Source organism: Protomyctophum parallelum, assembly GCF_964188405.1.
Source record: "Protomyctophum parallelum genome assembly, chromosome: 21".
NCBI lineage: Eukaryota > Metazoa > Chordata > Actinopteri > Myctophiformes > Myctophidae > Protomyctophum > Protomyctophum parallelum.
In genome coordinates, this window is record NC_139713.1 from 34166605 (window position 1) to 34183454 (window position 16850).

Sequence of the window (16850 nt, forward strand, 5' to 3'; positions counted from 1 at the left end):
CTCCCTCTCTCCTTCTCTCTCCCACCTCTCTCTCTTCTCCATCTCCCCCCCTCTCTCCTTCTCTCTCCCACCTCTCTCTCTTCTCCATCTCCCCCCTCTCTCTCCTTCTCCCCCCTATCTCTCTCCCTCTCTCCTTATCTCTCTCTCCTTTTCCATCTTCCCTCCTCTCTCTCTCTCTCTCCCCCCTCCTCCTCCATCTCCCCCTCTCTCTCCCCCCTATCTCTCCCCCTCTCTCTCTCCCCTCTCTCTCTCCCCCTCTCTCTCCCCCCTCTCTCTCTCCTTCTCCATCTCCCCCCCTCTCTCTCTCCCCCTCTCTCTCTTCCCCTCCTCCCTCTCTCCTCCATCTCCCCCCTCTCTCTCTCCCCCCGTCTCTCTCTCCCCCTCTCTCTCTCCCCCTCTCCTTCTCCATCTCCCCCCTCTCTCTGTCTCCCCCCCTCTTTCTCCCCCTCCTCCCTCTCTCCTTCTCCATCTCCCCCTCTCTCTCTCCCCCCTCTCTCTCCCCCTCCTCCCTCTCTCCTTCTCCATCTCCCCCCTCTCTCTCTCCCCCTCTCTCTCTCCCCCTCTCTCTCCCCCTCTCTCTCTCCTTCTCCATCTCCCCCTGTCTCTCTCCCCCTCTCCTTCTCCATCCCCCCCTCTTTCTCTCCCCCTCTCCTCCATCTCCCCCTCTCTCCCTCTCCTTCTCCATATCTCCCCTCTCTCCTTCTCCATCTCCCCCCTCTCTCTCCCCCTTCCTTCTCCCCCTCTCTCTCTCTCTCCTTCTCCATCTCTCTCTCTCTGCTTCTCTCACTTTGTTCTTTAATTCTCTCTATCCCTTTCTTTTTATTTTCCCCTCTCTTCTTTCTTTCTTTCTTTCTTTCTTTCATCCAAACTTCCCCTTCTCCTCTTCTAATTTAGATCACAAGAAGAGAATAGAATGATAGGACAGAAAAGACAGACAGCGAGTCAGTCGGTCAGTTGGTCGGTCGGTCGGGACAGGACAGACACAAGATGTAGATGTAGATATTAGACTATTATTATATTGTGTATCATATACTACAGATGATAATGCAGTAACTATAATATAATACATCATACTATAGATATTACCATAGTCAGTGAACTAACTGATATAGCAGACACACTGATCGGTTTCTGACTATTGCTTCGTATGATGATAAAATAGCATATTATTCATTCATTCTCGAATAGTAATTGGTGCATTTATATAGCACCTTTATCCAAAGCGCTTTACACATAGATTGTGCATTACATTCACCCATTCACCCATTCACACACACATACACCGATGACAGAGGAAACCATGCAAGGCACCAACCTGCACATTGTGCGCAATTAGGGGTTCAGAGTCTTGCTCAAGGACACTTTGAATTGACACTAACTTGGAGCCCTGGTTCGACGGGCAAACTTGCGGTGCCCATCCGGCCACTCTACCCCCTGAGCCACCGCCGCCCTGCATGTAATGCATTTTTTTTTTAAATATGTAGAAGAGTAAAACAATTTGACACAGATCACAGATTATTTTGTATATGAGTCATGCATTTGTTTTATTCTCCCTCACATTTTGCATTATTACCGGTAGTTTCAAATTCCCTTCGGTTCTAAGATACAGTGTGAACGTACTGTATATGCATGCTGATTCTATAGGGACACCGTTTTTTAATTCATGTATTTAAATATGACACATGAAGTGCAGAACCTTGAGATTTCAGACCACATACGGCATTAGTCTGTATTGTTATGGAGTCATACTGACACCTTGTGGCAGAAGCACGATATTGCAATGACGTTACTTCAACACTCTCCTCTCTCCTCATTATTTATTTTCTTCAGCTGACCAAAACCAAGGTGCCTCCTCTCCAGTACCACAGAAGAAAGATGTTGAAAACATGGAGAAAGGTAACAATGTGCATGTTTGGAATAGAACTTGGAATAGATGAACTTATGGAGCTATGGAAAACCCTTCTCTCCTTTTGATGATGAAATGATGAAAATGTCAAATCAAATCAGAGTGAAACCTTGCCTTTTCTAGATTGTTTCTGTTTTCAATATTGTTGCCACTCTCCTGGTGTCGCAGTGTTGTTTGTGGCAGCAAATCTCTATGGTAGTTTAGTTAATATAGTCTTTGGAATGAAACCTCATTTAGTTTTAGTCATATCTTAGTCACCTGAAATGTTTTAGTGTTAGTCTAGTTTTAGTCGACTAAATATCATATACGATTTTAGTCGGCTAAATCTAGTTGATTTAGTCGACCAAAATTTGGCAGGCCTTACACTTTATCTGCAATTTTCAGCATGCAACCAAGTGTAAAATGACCTTTTTTTAAGTAATACTGGATCTCTTGTCCACTATACTAATTTGTATTTGTTTAAAACAAATTGTCAATATGTTTAGTTTAGTTTCAGTCAGTGAAAAAAGGTAGTCGACAAACATTTTTTGTATTTTTTTGTATTATTAGTGGACCAAACCAACACAGTGCTGTCGTTCTACAGAACCACAGTGGTAGTATTATCAGTGGACCAAACCAACACAGTGCTGTCGTTCTACAGAACCACAGTGGTAGTATTATCAGTGGACCACACCAACACAGTGCTGTCATGTAGTATTATCAGTGGACCAAACCAACACAGTGCTGTCATGTAGTATTATCAGTGGACCAAACCAACACAGTGCTGTCATGTAGTATTATCAGTGGACCAAACCAACACAGTGCTGTCATGTAGTATTATCAGTGGACCAAACCAACACAGTGCTTTCATGTAGTATTATCAGTGGACCAAACCAACACAGTGCTGTCGTTCTACAGAACCACAGTGGTAGTATTATCAGTGGACCAAACCAACACAGTGCTGTCATGTAGTATTATCAGTGGACCAAACCAACACAGTGCTGTCATGTAGTATTATCAGTGGACCAAACCAACACAGTGCTGTCATGTAGTATTATCAGTGGACCAAACCAACACAGTGCTGTCATGTAGTATTATCAGTGGACCAAACCAACACAGTGCTGTCATGTAGTATTATCAGTGGACCAAACCAACACAGTGCTGTCATGTAGTATTATCAGTGGACCAAACCAACACAGTGCTTTCATGTAGTATTATCAGTGGACCAAACCAACACAGTGCTGTCATGTAGTATTATCAGTGGACCAAACCAACACAGTGCTGTCGTGTAGTATTATCAGTGGACCAAACCAACACAGTGCTGTCATGTAGTATTATCAGTGGACCACACCAACACAGTGCTGTCATGTAGTATTATCAGTGGACCACACCAACACAGTGCTGTCGTTCTACAGAACCACAGTGGTAGTATTATCAGTGGACCAAACCAACACAGTGCTGTCGTTCTACAGAACCACAGTGGTAGTATTATCAGTGGACCAAACCAACACAGTGCTGTCGTTCTACAGAACCACAGTGGTAGTATTATCAGTGGACCAAACCAACACAGTGCTGTCGTTCTACAGAACCACAGTGGTAGTATTATCAGTGGACCAAACCAACACAGTGCTGTCATGTAGTATTATCAGTGGACCACACCAACACAGTGCTGTCATGTAGTATTATCAGTGGACCACACCAACACAGTGCTGTCGTTCTACAGAGGAGTTGCAGAAGGTTCTCCTGGAGCAGATAGACTTCAGGAGGAGACTGGAGCAGGAGTTTCATGCGCTGAAAGGAACCTCCCCCTTCCCAGTTTTCCGTAAGTCTCACATCTTTTTCTTTCTTTCTTTCTTTCTTTCGTCAATATGTGACTCCTTTTGATACAGAGACAGTCATGACGGCAAGACTAACAGTTCAGGAGAGGAGATAAACTGATTTTTTAAATGAGTTACTGTAATAGCACAGGCTTCACATACGAGAGCTTGTCTGAAATAAATGTCAGAGTTGAAATCCACATGCAAATATAAAATACATGCTTAAACATGTAGCTAGGTGTAATGCCATAGAGTCCACAGAAGTTAACCTTTCAAGCCTGTTTTCTGAACCCGCCGTTTTCCGCAAGACATTACTGTATACGGCATTATATCTCCAAAACTGGTGGGGTGAAAAAAAACGAAAATGTAAAACCAAAAACGAGCAAATCGAGCAAATCGGCCAACCAATCACATAAATTCAGTTGTTCATGAGATGATTTATGATGATGTATAATGATAAGAGTGGCCCTCACTTCACACGGGTGTGATTTTTAAAATATATTTCAGATAATTTCCAGGACCAAATGAAACGAGAACTGGCTTACAGAGAAGAGATGGTCCAACAGCTACAAATGGTAAGAATACACTATATTCAAATGACAACTTTACAACCGTTAAACAAAGTAATGAATGCAGTAACATGCAGAGACAGTCAGTAGGAAAGCTGAGAGGGAGACAGTGTAGGAGAGACAGTAGGAAAGCTGAGAGGGAGACAGTGTAGGAGAGACAGACAGTAGGAAAGCTGAGAGGGAGACAGTGTAGGAGAGACAAGACAGACAGTAGGAAAGCTGAGAGGGAGACAGTGTAGGAGAGACAGTAGGAAAGCTGAGAGGGAGACAGTGTAGGAGAGACAGACAGTAGGAAAGCTGAGAGGGAGACAGTGTAGGAGAGACAAGACAGACAGTAGGAAAGCTGAGAGGGAGACAGTGTAGGAGAGACAGTAGGAAAGCTGAGAGGGAGACAGTGTAGGAGAGACAGTAGGAAAGCTGAGAGGGAGACAGTGTAGGAGAGACAGACTGTAGGAAAGCTGAGAGGGAGACAGTGTAGGAGAGACAAGACAGACAGTAGGAAAGCTGAGAGGGAGACAGTGTAGGAGAGACAGTCAGTAGGAAAGCTGTAAGAGAGACAGTGTACAACAGACAGTTGGAAAGCTGAAAGACAGACCACGCTAAGACGAGAGGCAGACACAGGCTTTAGGAAAGCTGAGAGGGAGACAGCCAATAGGAAAGCTGAGCAGGAGACAGCTTGAAAGACCTGACAAAGGGCACATCCAGACAGTAGATTCACGAAGATGCCAAATGCCATGAGCGGCAGGAGTCTCTTCCTGGTTTAACCCATCTTTATCCCTAACCCCACAAAAACTGTGCCTATATAAACCACTAAAACCAGTGCTGAAGCCTAGGTCTTGTTCAGACGGTATACTGTACCCGTTCCACCCATCTGTCTGTGTCCCTTTTATGCCCATATATGGAGATTTCTGGATCTGTCTCTCTGTGTCCCTTTATTCCTCTATATGGAGTTCTGTGTTAGGCATGCCCAAATATGGAGTGTTGTGATGTCAGAACAGGCCAGCTCCATATATGGACCCTGGGCAGGGGCCCTCTGTCCAGAGCCCGGGCAGAGGCCTTTTGTGGTGGTTCTGGACAACCGTGGGTCCGACTGAGTCGGGCACTGCACTCCCTGTGGGGGTGTGGAACGTGTGTCAAATTTGAACGGGGCGAATGGTTCTCAAGTTACGCGGAATACACAGCCATATACACACGTACTTACAGACAGACGGCTGCAGCGTCGGCCAGAAATGCTTTTGCCTCCGTGTCAAGTTGCAGCGTGTGGGAAGCTTCATTTCCATCCACCAGCTGTCTACAAACCGGGAAGAGACTCCTGCCGCTCGCGCCAAGAACAAAACAAAACAAAACAAAATAATCCAAAACTGAAGTGATAACTGTACAGAACTCATGTTTGCTCTTCATGCACACCAACTAAGCTGCGTGGCCAGTTAAGACGCACCCGTGCTGTGGGTTCAAAATCACCCCGTGGCTTCCTGTGAGGTTAGGTTTGGGATAGTGTTAAGTATTAGTCTGACTAACGGTCACTAGGCCGGACCAATGACATGAAACCGGATTCTGTACCAGGCTAGCTATCTGTGTGGACTGCAGTGTTAAAAATACAGGACCAGTGAGTCTAATCAGGGCTAATTGAGTGCAGGTGTCTTGGGCTGGGTGATGTGGACAAGACAGGACAGACTGAGCCAGGACATTTGTACAGAACACTTAATTTGCCTATTATAGCCTACTCTCATTATAAAAATACATAAAATATACATTCATAAAGACTTAAAATCTGTACGTAAAATGTGAATGCGTCCCATCAAACACAAAGGCAATTTAACATTTTAAAGTTCGAATGAAGCTTCTAGGTTAAGTGGATATGATGGAGCACAAAGTATGTAGCCTAGCTAATAAGCCAGACTAATATCACACTTGTTTTTGCCAATGGCTGATTCGTGTCCGGCTTTAGCCAGGCTACAAAATAATTATGTGCAACAAGAAAAGCAAAAGGGCTATTCCCTGTGTAATATCAAGGCAATCCCGTGATATTTTAGTCTATATCGCAACATAATTGTCACAAATATAATGCGTGTGTAGTGTACACAGGATGGCATATGGGGTGAAACTAAGATTATCACCTGCTGGATACTGTAGTTCTTTAAGAATGCATTTTATAGTGAAGACATTTACATGCAGTGGGCTGGTTCGCCTTTCATGGGTGAAGAGATATACGACTGTGTTGTCATCTGTGTAGTTAGGCTCACATCAATCAATACAACAGCTGGCTGACAGCCTGACAGACAGCGTTTGTCTTAGCTGCCTCCGTGCACAGTCTGCACACATGCACACACACTGTGTGTGTGTGTGTGTGTGTGCGCGCATGGATATCACCATCCAGCATGACTTCATAGTGGCCTGGACTCCATATATGGGCGTAAATGGGACACAGGCAGGCAGACAATGGGTTTTCATTTCGTTCCCGAGCAGGCCATTGCCCAACGGGCAACGTTCTTATAGTACTCTATAACTTCTGTACAGCAGCGATCTATGGTGTGGAATGAGTATGTGTTTGCTCTCTGTTTCAGATTCCCTACACCAACATGATCAGAAAAGACAAGATCAGCTCCCATCTGAACAAGTAACAGGTGAATATCTGTCCGTTACGCCAGAAGGCCATCTATAACCTTTTCCAACAGCGAGCAAAGTTGCTAGCCCCTCCTATATACAGCTTTTGTTCCCACACGTCTCAATATTTGCCGTTGACAATGAAAGGAGAAATTGCACAAACGCGACGTTTCATTTACTGTAAGCCATGTTTCTGAATTGAAATAATGAATAAAGTGGGAAGCTGCTTTCTTTGAATTCATATGACAGAAGTACAGTACTAGGCCATTCTGACCGGGCACCCATTTTGGGGTCGGCATCATGTTATGCTTTAGCTATTGAAAAATAGCCGATCTACAAGCTCGTATCGCGCCACCGAGTGGCGCGATACGAGCTTGTAGGTCTGCTATTTTTGAAAAATTGAAGAACGACTGACATTTTTAGAATCTGATCTCAGGTCAGAATGGGTCAATCAGACCAGTGTGTGTCCAGTGGAAACCTCGTATGAATCTGATCTCAGGTCAGAATGGGCTAGTAATGCAATTTGACTTGAAAAAACTAAAATATACTAATACTCTTTTTACTGCTTTCCCCCCCCTATAGGCTCTTCCAAGAACACCCACAGTGAATGTGCGTATCATGCTCCCAGGAAACACGAAGGAAAAAACATCTAACAAAAATAAAATACAAGAAATAACACCATGGACTTTTAACTGTACTGTAAATATAGACATTATGGGGACCCTGTTATTTGACTTTAAACATATATACATGTTTAAAGTCATTTATGAGTATACTTCATTTTCCAAATTCTCTTCCCGATGTAGTTATTGACATGAATTCCCCAGTGAATGACATGTATGGGGGATTTCATAGTGCCTGACGGCCACCGTTTGATCTGGGGACGGTGGACACAAACCGGCACCATTTGTGGGTCGCGGACACATTTTTAATATGGTTCCCTTTTATGTTTTGTTTCCTACATATTGTTTTTAATAATTATTTATTATAAAAACATAAAATAAAAATAAAAATAAAAATCCCAAAAAAGGAAACCTTTTCATGAATTAAAAACAAATTCAATGATTATTTTTTTTCAAGTTAAGGAGAAAAATCAAAGAAATTGCCCTAATTATAAAACAAATGTTTAAGTAGTAGTGGGGGGGAAAAGCAGAGATTGTAGATCTGCTATTTTCACTAGTTTGGGTCCCTGGTGGGAACCGCTGGGGTGCAGACAACTACGTGTCTCCTCTCTGACACATGTCGCTATAGCCACTTTCTTCTCACCTGACGGTGAGGAGTTTCACCTCGAGGATGTCGCGGCGGCGCATGAACAGGAACACTCCATTCAGTTCCTCTCAGTTCCGCTGTCCGTCTGCTTTAACACCTCGACCAACCCGCACGGAGTCGCTATAGTGCAGCGACAGAGACCACCCACCACTGCCAGCTTCCCCAACGCATGAACACCATAGACATAAAAAGGTAGACTCCTCTTCCGGCTCTGGGGTCGTCGTGTCTCTCTGTTGAAGGCAACATTTCCCCCCGAGATTCCTTCCAAGCGGAAGCTTGCGACGCCATCGGCAGTAAGTCCCGGAAAAAGACGCGCTGTGATTGACCAGTAGTCACTTGAGTGGCAGCGAGAGACATGGAGGAGTTGCGTGAGTGACGTCACTTGGGCAAAGCGATGCGTCGAGGCCTTCAGCACTTCCGCTTGACTATCTGCCTTCGATGGAGACACGTCGATCCGATGAACTTGCAGCGGCCAATGAGGCATCTATTTTTGTAATATCTATGGTGAACACAGCCAGCATATGTTTGTCCGTGCGTGGAGGAATTGAACCACAGATTCTATGGGGGTGGGCTGCAGGAACTTTAACCCATTCTGACCTGAGATCAGATTCATACGAGGTTTCCCGCCGGACACACACTGGTCTGATGAACCCATTCTGACCTGAGATCAGATTCTAAAAATGTCAGTCGCTCTTCGATTTTTCAAAAATGGCAGACCTACAAGCTCGTATCGCGCCACTCGGTGGCGCGATATGAGCTTGTAGATCTGCTATTTTTAAATAGCTAAAGCATAACATGATGCTGACACCAAAATGGGTGCCCGGTCAGAATGGGTTAAAGGCCTACCCCTGCTGCGCTATACCGGGACGCCCTGTGGCATATCTCTGTAAATATAACGAAATTATGGGGACCAATGATAACTTATACTGTAAATATAAAGACAATTTGGAGACTATGGTATTTGATTGTAAATATAAAATAAACTACGGGGACTGTGACATTTAACTGTGTATATATAGAGAGACAATATGGAGACTATGGCATTTGACTGTAAAAATGCAGTTGTTCTGGGGACTAGTCTGTGACATTTGAGTGTAATTATAAGGACATAATGGGGAATGTGGTATTAGACTGTATAAATATAAAAGGTGTTTACAGGGACTGTATTTGCCTGTAAAATGAAGTAATTTAATATGGGACTGTGGTATTTTGACTGTAAATATAAAGTAATTATGGGGACTATGGTATTTATATAAGACATTGTGTGTGTGTATAGTGTTTGACTGATGCAATCTGCATTCCTTCAAGTTCTGTCTGTTAAGGACAATGTTTAGTCTGGGATGGGACATATAGGATGTTCTACTTGCCGCATGGCTTAAGGAATGTGGGAAACCAAAATTTGATTGGCTCTTAAAGGGTCATTTCAATTTAAAAACACTTTCGACGTCATTTTAACATCTACTCAGACTTTTGTGTGAGACTTTCCCTTGATTCAGTATAATTTAGATATTTTCCATTCATTTGATCAGACATGCATGACTTTCCAATTAGCAGGTATGTGTGCTTGAGTTTGACATTGAATTGGCTTATAGGAGGGAGGGGGTGGGGGGGGTTTGATCAAATAAATATAAAATATCAAAATTTGGAATAAAGCAACATCAAACTAATAAAGTGAAGGTCTGCTAAATAATGTTTGGAATGTAGTCCTATAATCTTAAAGGATTGGTTACTAGAAGATCGTAAAGACAAAGCAGTTAAGAATTCGGACATCAGACAAAGAAACATGAATCCCAGTTCCATGTTGATTCCAATTATGTTCTACTGAATGCAGTTTGTTTCTTTCAGTTCCAGTTTTAATCCATTGAGTCCATATAGTTCTATTCCACTGAGTCCAGTTATTATTCCATTGTCAAAGTCAGATTCCAGTTTGATGCTTTAATTAAAAACCCATTTAGACCTGAGGACGCATCTGTGTCACCTTAGCTCTTAATCACTTTAACCATTATTTTATACTTTATAGCTTTTGAAAAATAGCAGATCTACAAGCTTGTAAATCTTTTTGAAAAATCAATTTGAAAAATTGTGAAAAGGTGTGCAAATCTTTCAATATATATTCTTTCGCAGCGAACGTTTTTGACTCAAATCTTTGCTTCTGGTCGGTCCGTGGAACAACATATTATCAGATGGGGGGTCGGCAGTCAATTTCATATAATTTGAGAACCACCGACACAGAAACTATAGGTTTTTCAGAAAACAGTCAAGTTTTGGAAGACATTTGTAGGATCTGCTCTCGGGTCTAAATCCACAACAGGACCAAAGCAACTGAGGGCTTTCACAAGTTCAATGTGAACTTCTGTCATTTCTCTCTAAAATATAAAATAAATAATGATGACATTAATTGACCAAGAGCACAGTGTAACTGAGAACTGTCAATTAATGTCATCATTATTACTTTTTCATCATTTTGATTTAGACCTGAGAACAGATCCTACAAATGTCTTCCAAAACTTGACAATTTTCTGAAACTAGAACTTGTAAACCTTCCAAGCTCCTCAATGAAATCAAGTAAAAGTCATATACTGGTGTATACGGTAAGAGTGCATTGTGAAATCTACAGATTGCCATTTGCCTAACTGTAAGGCTGTGGGGCGAGAATCAACTGAAAATAAACTTAATGATGAATAAATAACTGAAAAAAACCCCCACTACATTAATTCATTCATTCAAGATTTATTTATTCTCGAAATTACACTTAGTATAGTTAAACTAATTTGCAGTGTTATTGAGTAATAAAATAATACAACGACATCGCTGTTGAAAATATAAAAGTTACAAATTACAAATAGAAACCAAATAAAATTCTAGAAACAATGTGGAGACCTGTTTGGTCAGCAGGGTTCTAAAATGAGTCATGACAAAATCCTGGTGCTGATGGGAGTGACGAAGGCGTTGCCTATAGCAACCAGCCGGGTCAGTTAAATGAGGATTTTCAGTGTAACCATATTGATAAAGTACATTAAATGACCGTCAGAAGCAGACAATGGTTGGATTTTAATTTCATTCAACAAATGTGTTAAGCAGATCTACAGAGGGGAGTAGGAGTGGACCTTGGGCACCTTGAATGTGGGGAAATAAGTAGTGGTAGTGGTGGGAAAAGTGCTCACGTGATTATACTTAAGTAAAAGTATCAATACTGCAATGTAGAACTACTCAGTTACAAGTACAGTAAATGTCTGAAATTTTAGTTTTTTTCAACCAAGGTTCATGTTGTAGGTTTTTATTAGAGAAAGTAAAAGCGTTCTTTTGTTTTAGGGATTTTAGCTGTTTTGTACAGGGGGGCGGGGGCATTCGAACATGGTGCTAAATATGTATTTTTTTACAAAATATTATGGAGATTTATTTTTTTATTATTTACTATAGCCCTAATAAACCCCAGGAAATTACATCTGGCCACAAATAAATCACAGGATCTACTGAATGTGAAGGTAGCCTACTGGGGGGAAGCCACACTGTGTGTCATAGGCTCAATGTCAGTTTGACACTTTCAGTAGATCTCGTGATGTTTTGTGGCCAGATGAAATTTCCAGGGGTTTAGGACTATAGTAAATAATTAAAAAATAAATCGCTATAAAATGTTGTAAAAAAATACATATTTAGCCCCATGTTCGAATGCCCCCGCCCCCCTGTCAAAAACAACTAAAATCCCTAAAACGAAAGAAAGCAGCAAATGAAAAAAAAGAACACTCATCTTTTACTTTCTCTAATAACAACCTAAAACATGAACCTTGGTTGAAAAAAACTAAAGTTGTCCTTTAAAGTACCAAAAGTAGAAAGTACCCATGCATTACACAGAATGTCCCATTTAAAGTTTTCAAATGTTTAGACATCTTTTGAAAATAGCAGATCTACAAGCCTGCACTGTGTCGCTGTGTGACGCATTGCGAGCTTGTAGATCTGCTATTTTCAAATGGCTGAAATGTACAGTATGTATGTTTTGTAATAACAATCAAATCTACAAAGTAACGAGTAACAAAGGTTTTCAAATAAATGTAGTGGAGTAAAAGTACAATATTTGGATCCCAGATGCAGAGGAGTAGAAGTAATAGTATTAGAAATTGGAATTACTCAAGAAAAGTACAAATAACTAAAATTTTACTTAAAGGGCAAGACCACTTTTTTAGAGGTTTGGGTTGTTTTCTTACTTTATTATGGGCAAACTATTACATTCCATGAGTTATTTCGCTCCGTTGTGTTGTTTATTAGCTATTTAAGAAATAAAAAAATAGGGTCCATTGACTTCCATTGTAGTGGGGAAACAGCTCTCAAACAGCCGACATCAGGAAAACTCATGCGGTTTTATTTTTAATAAAAAATGTCAACTTTGTCTTGTTTTGACTAATTTGTGTAGAAAGAAGACCTGGTAGGTATGGATTCAGAATCATGAAAATGCCCTAGTTTGACATGTCACATGCTATATAAAGCATAATGAAAGTGGATTCATGAATGTATGTATATAGACAATATTTTAGGCCATTCTCGTCTCTGTCAGGGGGTGAGGGAAAAAGCACAGTAAAGTAAAAGTAACAAGATACCTTTGGAATGGAGTAATAACTTAAGTAACTACGGTAGTAATATTAGTATATAGGGCCTGGACTAATTGCGATTAATTACGATTAATTAACTACAGAAAAATTAATGCATTAAAAAAATTAACGCATTTTTTCACCGCGGAACGTTGTCACTGGACAGTTTTCAGACGGACCTGCGCAACAAGTGTCCGTGTCCTCTTCAGACAATAACACCACCAGACACCGCAGACAGTTCACCAGACTGGGGGAAGCCGCTGAGATCACTTTGCTTGTCCCCGTGGATTGGAAATAGGATTTAAAAGGCTATCCGATGGTAGCGTGGATTACAGCACAGTTGTGTGCAATTATTCAATAAAGAATTATTACCCCTATTACTACAAAAACAATGTTTTATTGCTTAAACTTATGTATTCACTATTCATTGATTCACTAGTATACCAAAATCCATTTGAAAAAATTGCTTTCTCACTGTTCTCGGGTCAAATAATGATATGCGATTAAAATGCGATTAATCTAGATTAATTAATCGCAAAGCCTCTGATTAATTAGATTTTCGAGTCCCAGCTCTAGTATATAGTAATATATTATTGTTTTTGAGTAACTTTTCCAACACTGATGGTGAGTACCATAACTATCACCCATGATGAGTGGTAAACCAGTGTTGATTTTGTCAACAAATACTATGACGGAAAAATAATAATAATGGAAACTAATGAAAACGAAGGCAGCACGACGAGTTGTGAGCTTGTAGATCTGCAATTTTCAGCTAGTGTAAAATCAACAATTACAACAGTATCAAGGCCCGCCAAAAAAAAAACATTTTAGTTGACTAAAACTAGATTAACACTAAAACATTTCAGGTGACTAAAATGTGACTAAAACTAAATGAAAACTAGGCCCTATTTTGCGTGTCTTAAGTAAGGTCTTATTACTTAACTCTCCCAGGCTTACTCATCTGCAAAGAGAAAAGCCTGCAGTCACAACCTAAGGCAGAGACGCTATCAGCAGAAGTGTCCGTCTGGAACATCCGACAAATGTATTTCCCCCGGATACTATATTATTCCGACCAATCACAACACTTGTTTCATTGAGCAGTACTTCTGCCAAAATCCCACAACTTCCGCCCAAAACAAATGATAGCCTCAACAGCTTAGGTCTTGCCCAGCGTGCTTAAGACCTGGAGGTGTGACCAATGCTGTTTGTCATATTTGGCGGACATTTTACCTAATTTCCCCTATCATTGTCATTGCAAATATTGAGATGTGTGGGGACAAAAGCTGTAGGGCTAGCGCCCCTCAAAAACAGTGACATCATCACACTATCAACCCCTCCCCTAACCCCCCCCCCTATTTATCATACAACAGCACCTGTGGGTGCAGCTTCAGTTCAGTTCACCACCCATCAGGCATACTTAACTGGTGGGCATGTCCACATAAAAACGACATTTTAACAAATACTGTACACTTTGTTGAAAAGATTCTTCCTCGTATATAGTAATAACTAGAACTGCACTCTGTCGAGTGCATACTTGCTTGTTGCACACTAGTAGGCCATAAATGGCCAACTAGTGCGCAAGCAGAGCGCGCAAGTACTTTTGACTGCTGTAAACTGTGGAATCTCAGTATCTCTGTGAAGGAACGTTTGAAATGTCTAATTATTAGGTGTAACTATTTGCTACCTATCTACTTTATGCATGTAAACACCTAGTATTATTAAGTATGGTTCAAGTTTCTATCTATATAAGAAATACACTTTTATCAATTTAGAAATATTCTAGATCCCTTTTTAGTTTTTCAAAGAAAAGTAAATCATTGATATGTGATGAAAAAAAAGGTATATAAACTGAATTAAAATATGTTATACAGTATAATTATTTTATTATTTATTGTAAATTGTCAATTGCTTTAAATGTATTTCATCTTGGACTATAGTGATATTAATACTAAATCATGATCAGAGTATGTGTCTCTAACTTCAATTTTTGTAATAATACTTTCACATTTGTTAAAATATACATGATCTAAAATACTTCCGTAATCTGTAGTTGGATTTGTATTTAATTGTTTAAAGCCTAATCTTGACATGAAGGTCTTTATACTTCTATCTTTCTCAGTATAATGGTCTTCATTGAAATCTCCTATTATCATAATTGCAGAAGTCGGAGATGATAGATACTTTACCATGTTTTTTTTTTACCACAATTTGCCATTTTATTTGACTGATTATGTATATAGTATATGTATGACTAGCTCTAAATGATGACGTAAGACATACGTATACATATACATATACTATATAGAGTATGTAGTTGTAAGTTGATTAGCGGTATACTGTGGTTACTTTGCGCCAAAAACCGTGCCAGCCGACCCGCCACTTGATGCGTATGCGAATAAAACAGCAGATTTGTGCCTGGTTTGCTGGGACCAGATTACATAAATGACCATATTTCTTACGTCATCATTGAGAGCTAGTCATACATATACACACCATGTACTCTGGTCCCAGCAAATCAGGCACAATTTGCTATTTTATTTTACTGATTATGTATATAGTATACACGTATGACTAGCTCTAAATGATGACGTAAGACATACATACGTATACATATACATATACTATATAGAGTATGTAGTTGTAAGTTGATTAGCGGTATACTGTGGTTACTTTGCGCCAAAAACCGTGCCAGCCGACCCGCCACTTGATGCGTATGCGAATAAAACAGCACATTTGTGCCTGGTTTGCTGGGACCAGATTACATAAATGACCATATGTCTTACGTCATCATTTAGAGCTAGTCATACATATACACACCATGTACTCTGGTCCCAGCAAATCAGGCACAATTTGCTATTTTATTTTACTGATTATGTATATAGTATACGTATGACTAGCTCTAAATGATGACGTAAGACATATGGTCATTTATGTAATCTGGTCCCAGCAAACCAAGCACAAATTTGCTGTTTTATTCGCATACGCATCAAGTGGCGGGTAGGCTGGCACGGTGCACACAGACCGGGCGAAATTATTACTTGCGCGCTCTGCTTGCGCAAGTAATAATACAGACAATCATGTTTTAGGGTGGAAAGAAATCATGGCACCCCAATTTATATTGTAAAATCAATGTAAATTTAACTCTGAGAGTGTACAAATGGAACCAACTCCTCTGAGTTACAGACCCATAAGGGTCCATTTAGTTCCAAACTATCATTTAGCTGGGGACCCCCTGGAACTCCCTCAAGGACCCCTGTGGGTCCCCGGACCCCACTTTGGGAACCACTACTGTAGATTATGTCCCCATAATCCAAAACAGACACTGCCTCAACGACTCTCTTCCTGCTAATGATAAGCTGTGTCTGTTTCTATATAAGAAACCAATGTTGTGCCACAAATTAATTTACCAGCAAGAACCTCTCTTTCAATATTAGTTCCATTCAGAAAATAATATGCAAAAGGTCATATTTTTGGCTCTGGACATCAACATGAATTTTGTTTTGCTGATGACCAATAAGAGCATCCTGTAGGACGTTAAAGGGATATTTCACTTTCAAAAAATACTTTTGGTAATTTTATCGTCTATGTTCATCATAAACTGTTACTGCAAATGTATTTAAATGTGTTCTTGTAGTGTCTCTCTTTATGTGAATATACATGAGACTCTTATCATCGTACATCATCACACATCACATTCCATGCTCAGCCAATCACATCATCACATTCCATGCTACAAACACATTCTGTGCTCAAACGGACATTCACACAAAGCTGTGCATAGGATGGGATAGCACCCCTCAGAATAGATACAAGAAACAGCAGTGTTTTTCTTAAGTGTATTCTCTGGTGTTCTATTTGGTTTATAATATTTAAAGAAAAAGATTCATTGAAAGGGGCAGCAGGAGGTATAGAGTTCTCAGCTCGCTTCAGTTTTCCCACTTGGCCAGCAAGCCTCCGTGCACGTCACCGTGCACTGCAGGACATCTCAGAACAATTCAGCGTTTTAGGCAACAATTTGTGTTGTGTGTGTGACGTCAGACCAGACCATGTAGGCTACAATATAATGTACTGTAGAGTAACCAAGAGTCATATTTAGACGATTTGAAGTAGCATTCAAATAATT

The 16850-nt window shown here is 40.6% G+C and overlaps 1 protein-coding gene across 1 annotated transcript in view; it reads left to right on the top strand.

The window, feature by feature from the left end:
* The window catches only part of skor2 (SKI family transcriptional corepressor 2), a gene marked incomplete at both ends in the record, with an annotated part of 13336 nt that extends 6444 nt beyond the window's left edge, over positions 1–6892 (top strand). Inside the window, 4 exons of the mRNA XM_083793600.1 lie at positions 1831–1896; positions 3609–3707; positions 4210–4277; positions 6836–6892. Coding sequence (XP_083649726.1) covers positions 1831–1896; positions 3609–3707; positions 4210–4277; positions 6836–6892 — 290 coding nt within the window. The remainder of the gene's footprint in view (positions 1–1830; positions 1897–3608; positions 3708–4209; positions 4278–6835) is intronic.
* Between the last annotated feature and the right edge of the window lie 9958 nt (positions 6893–16850).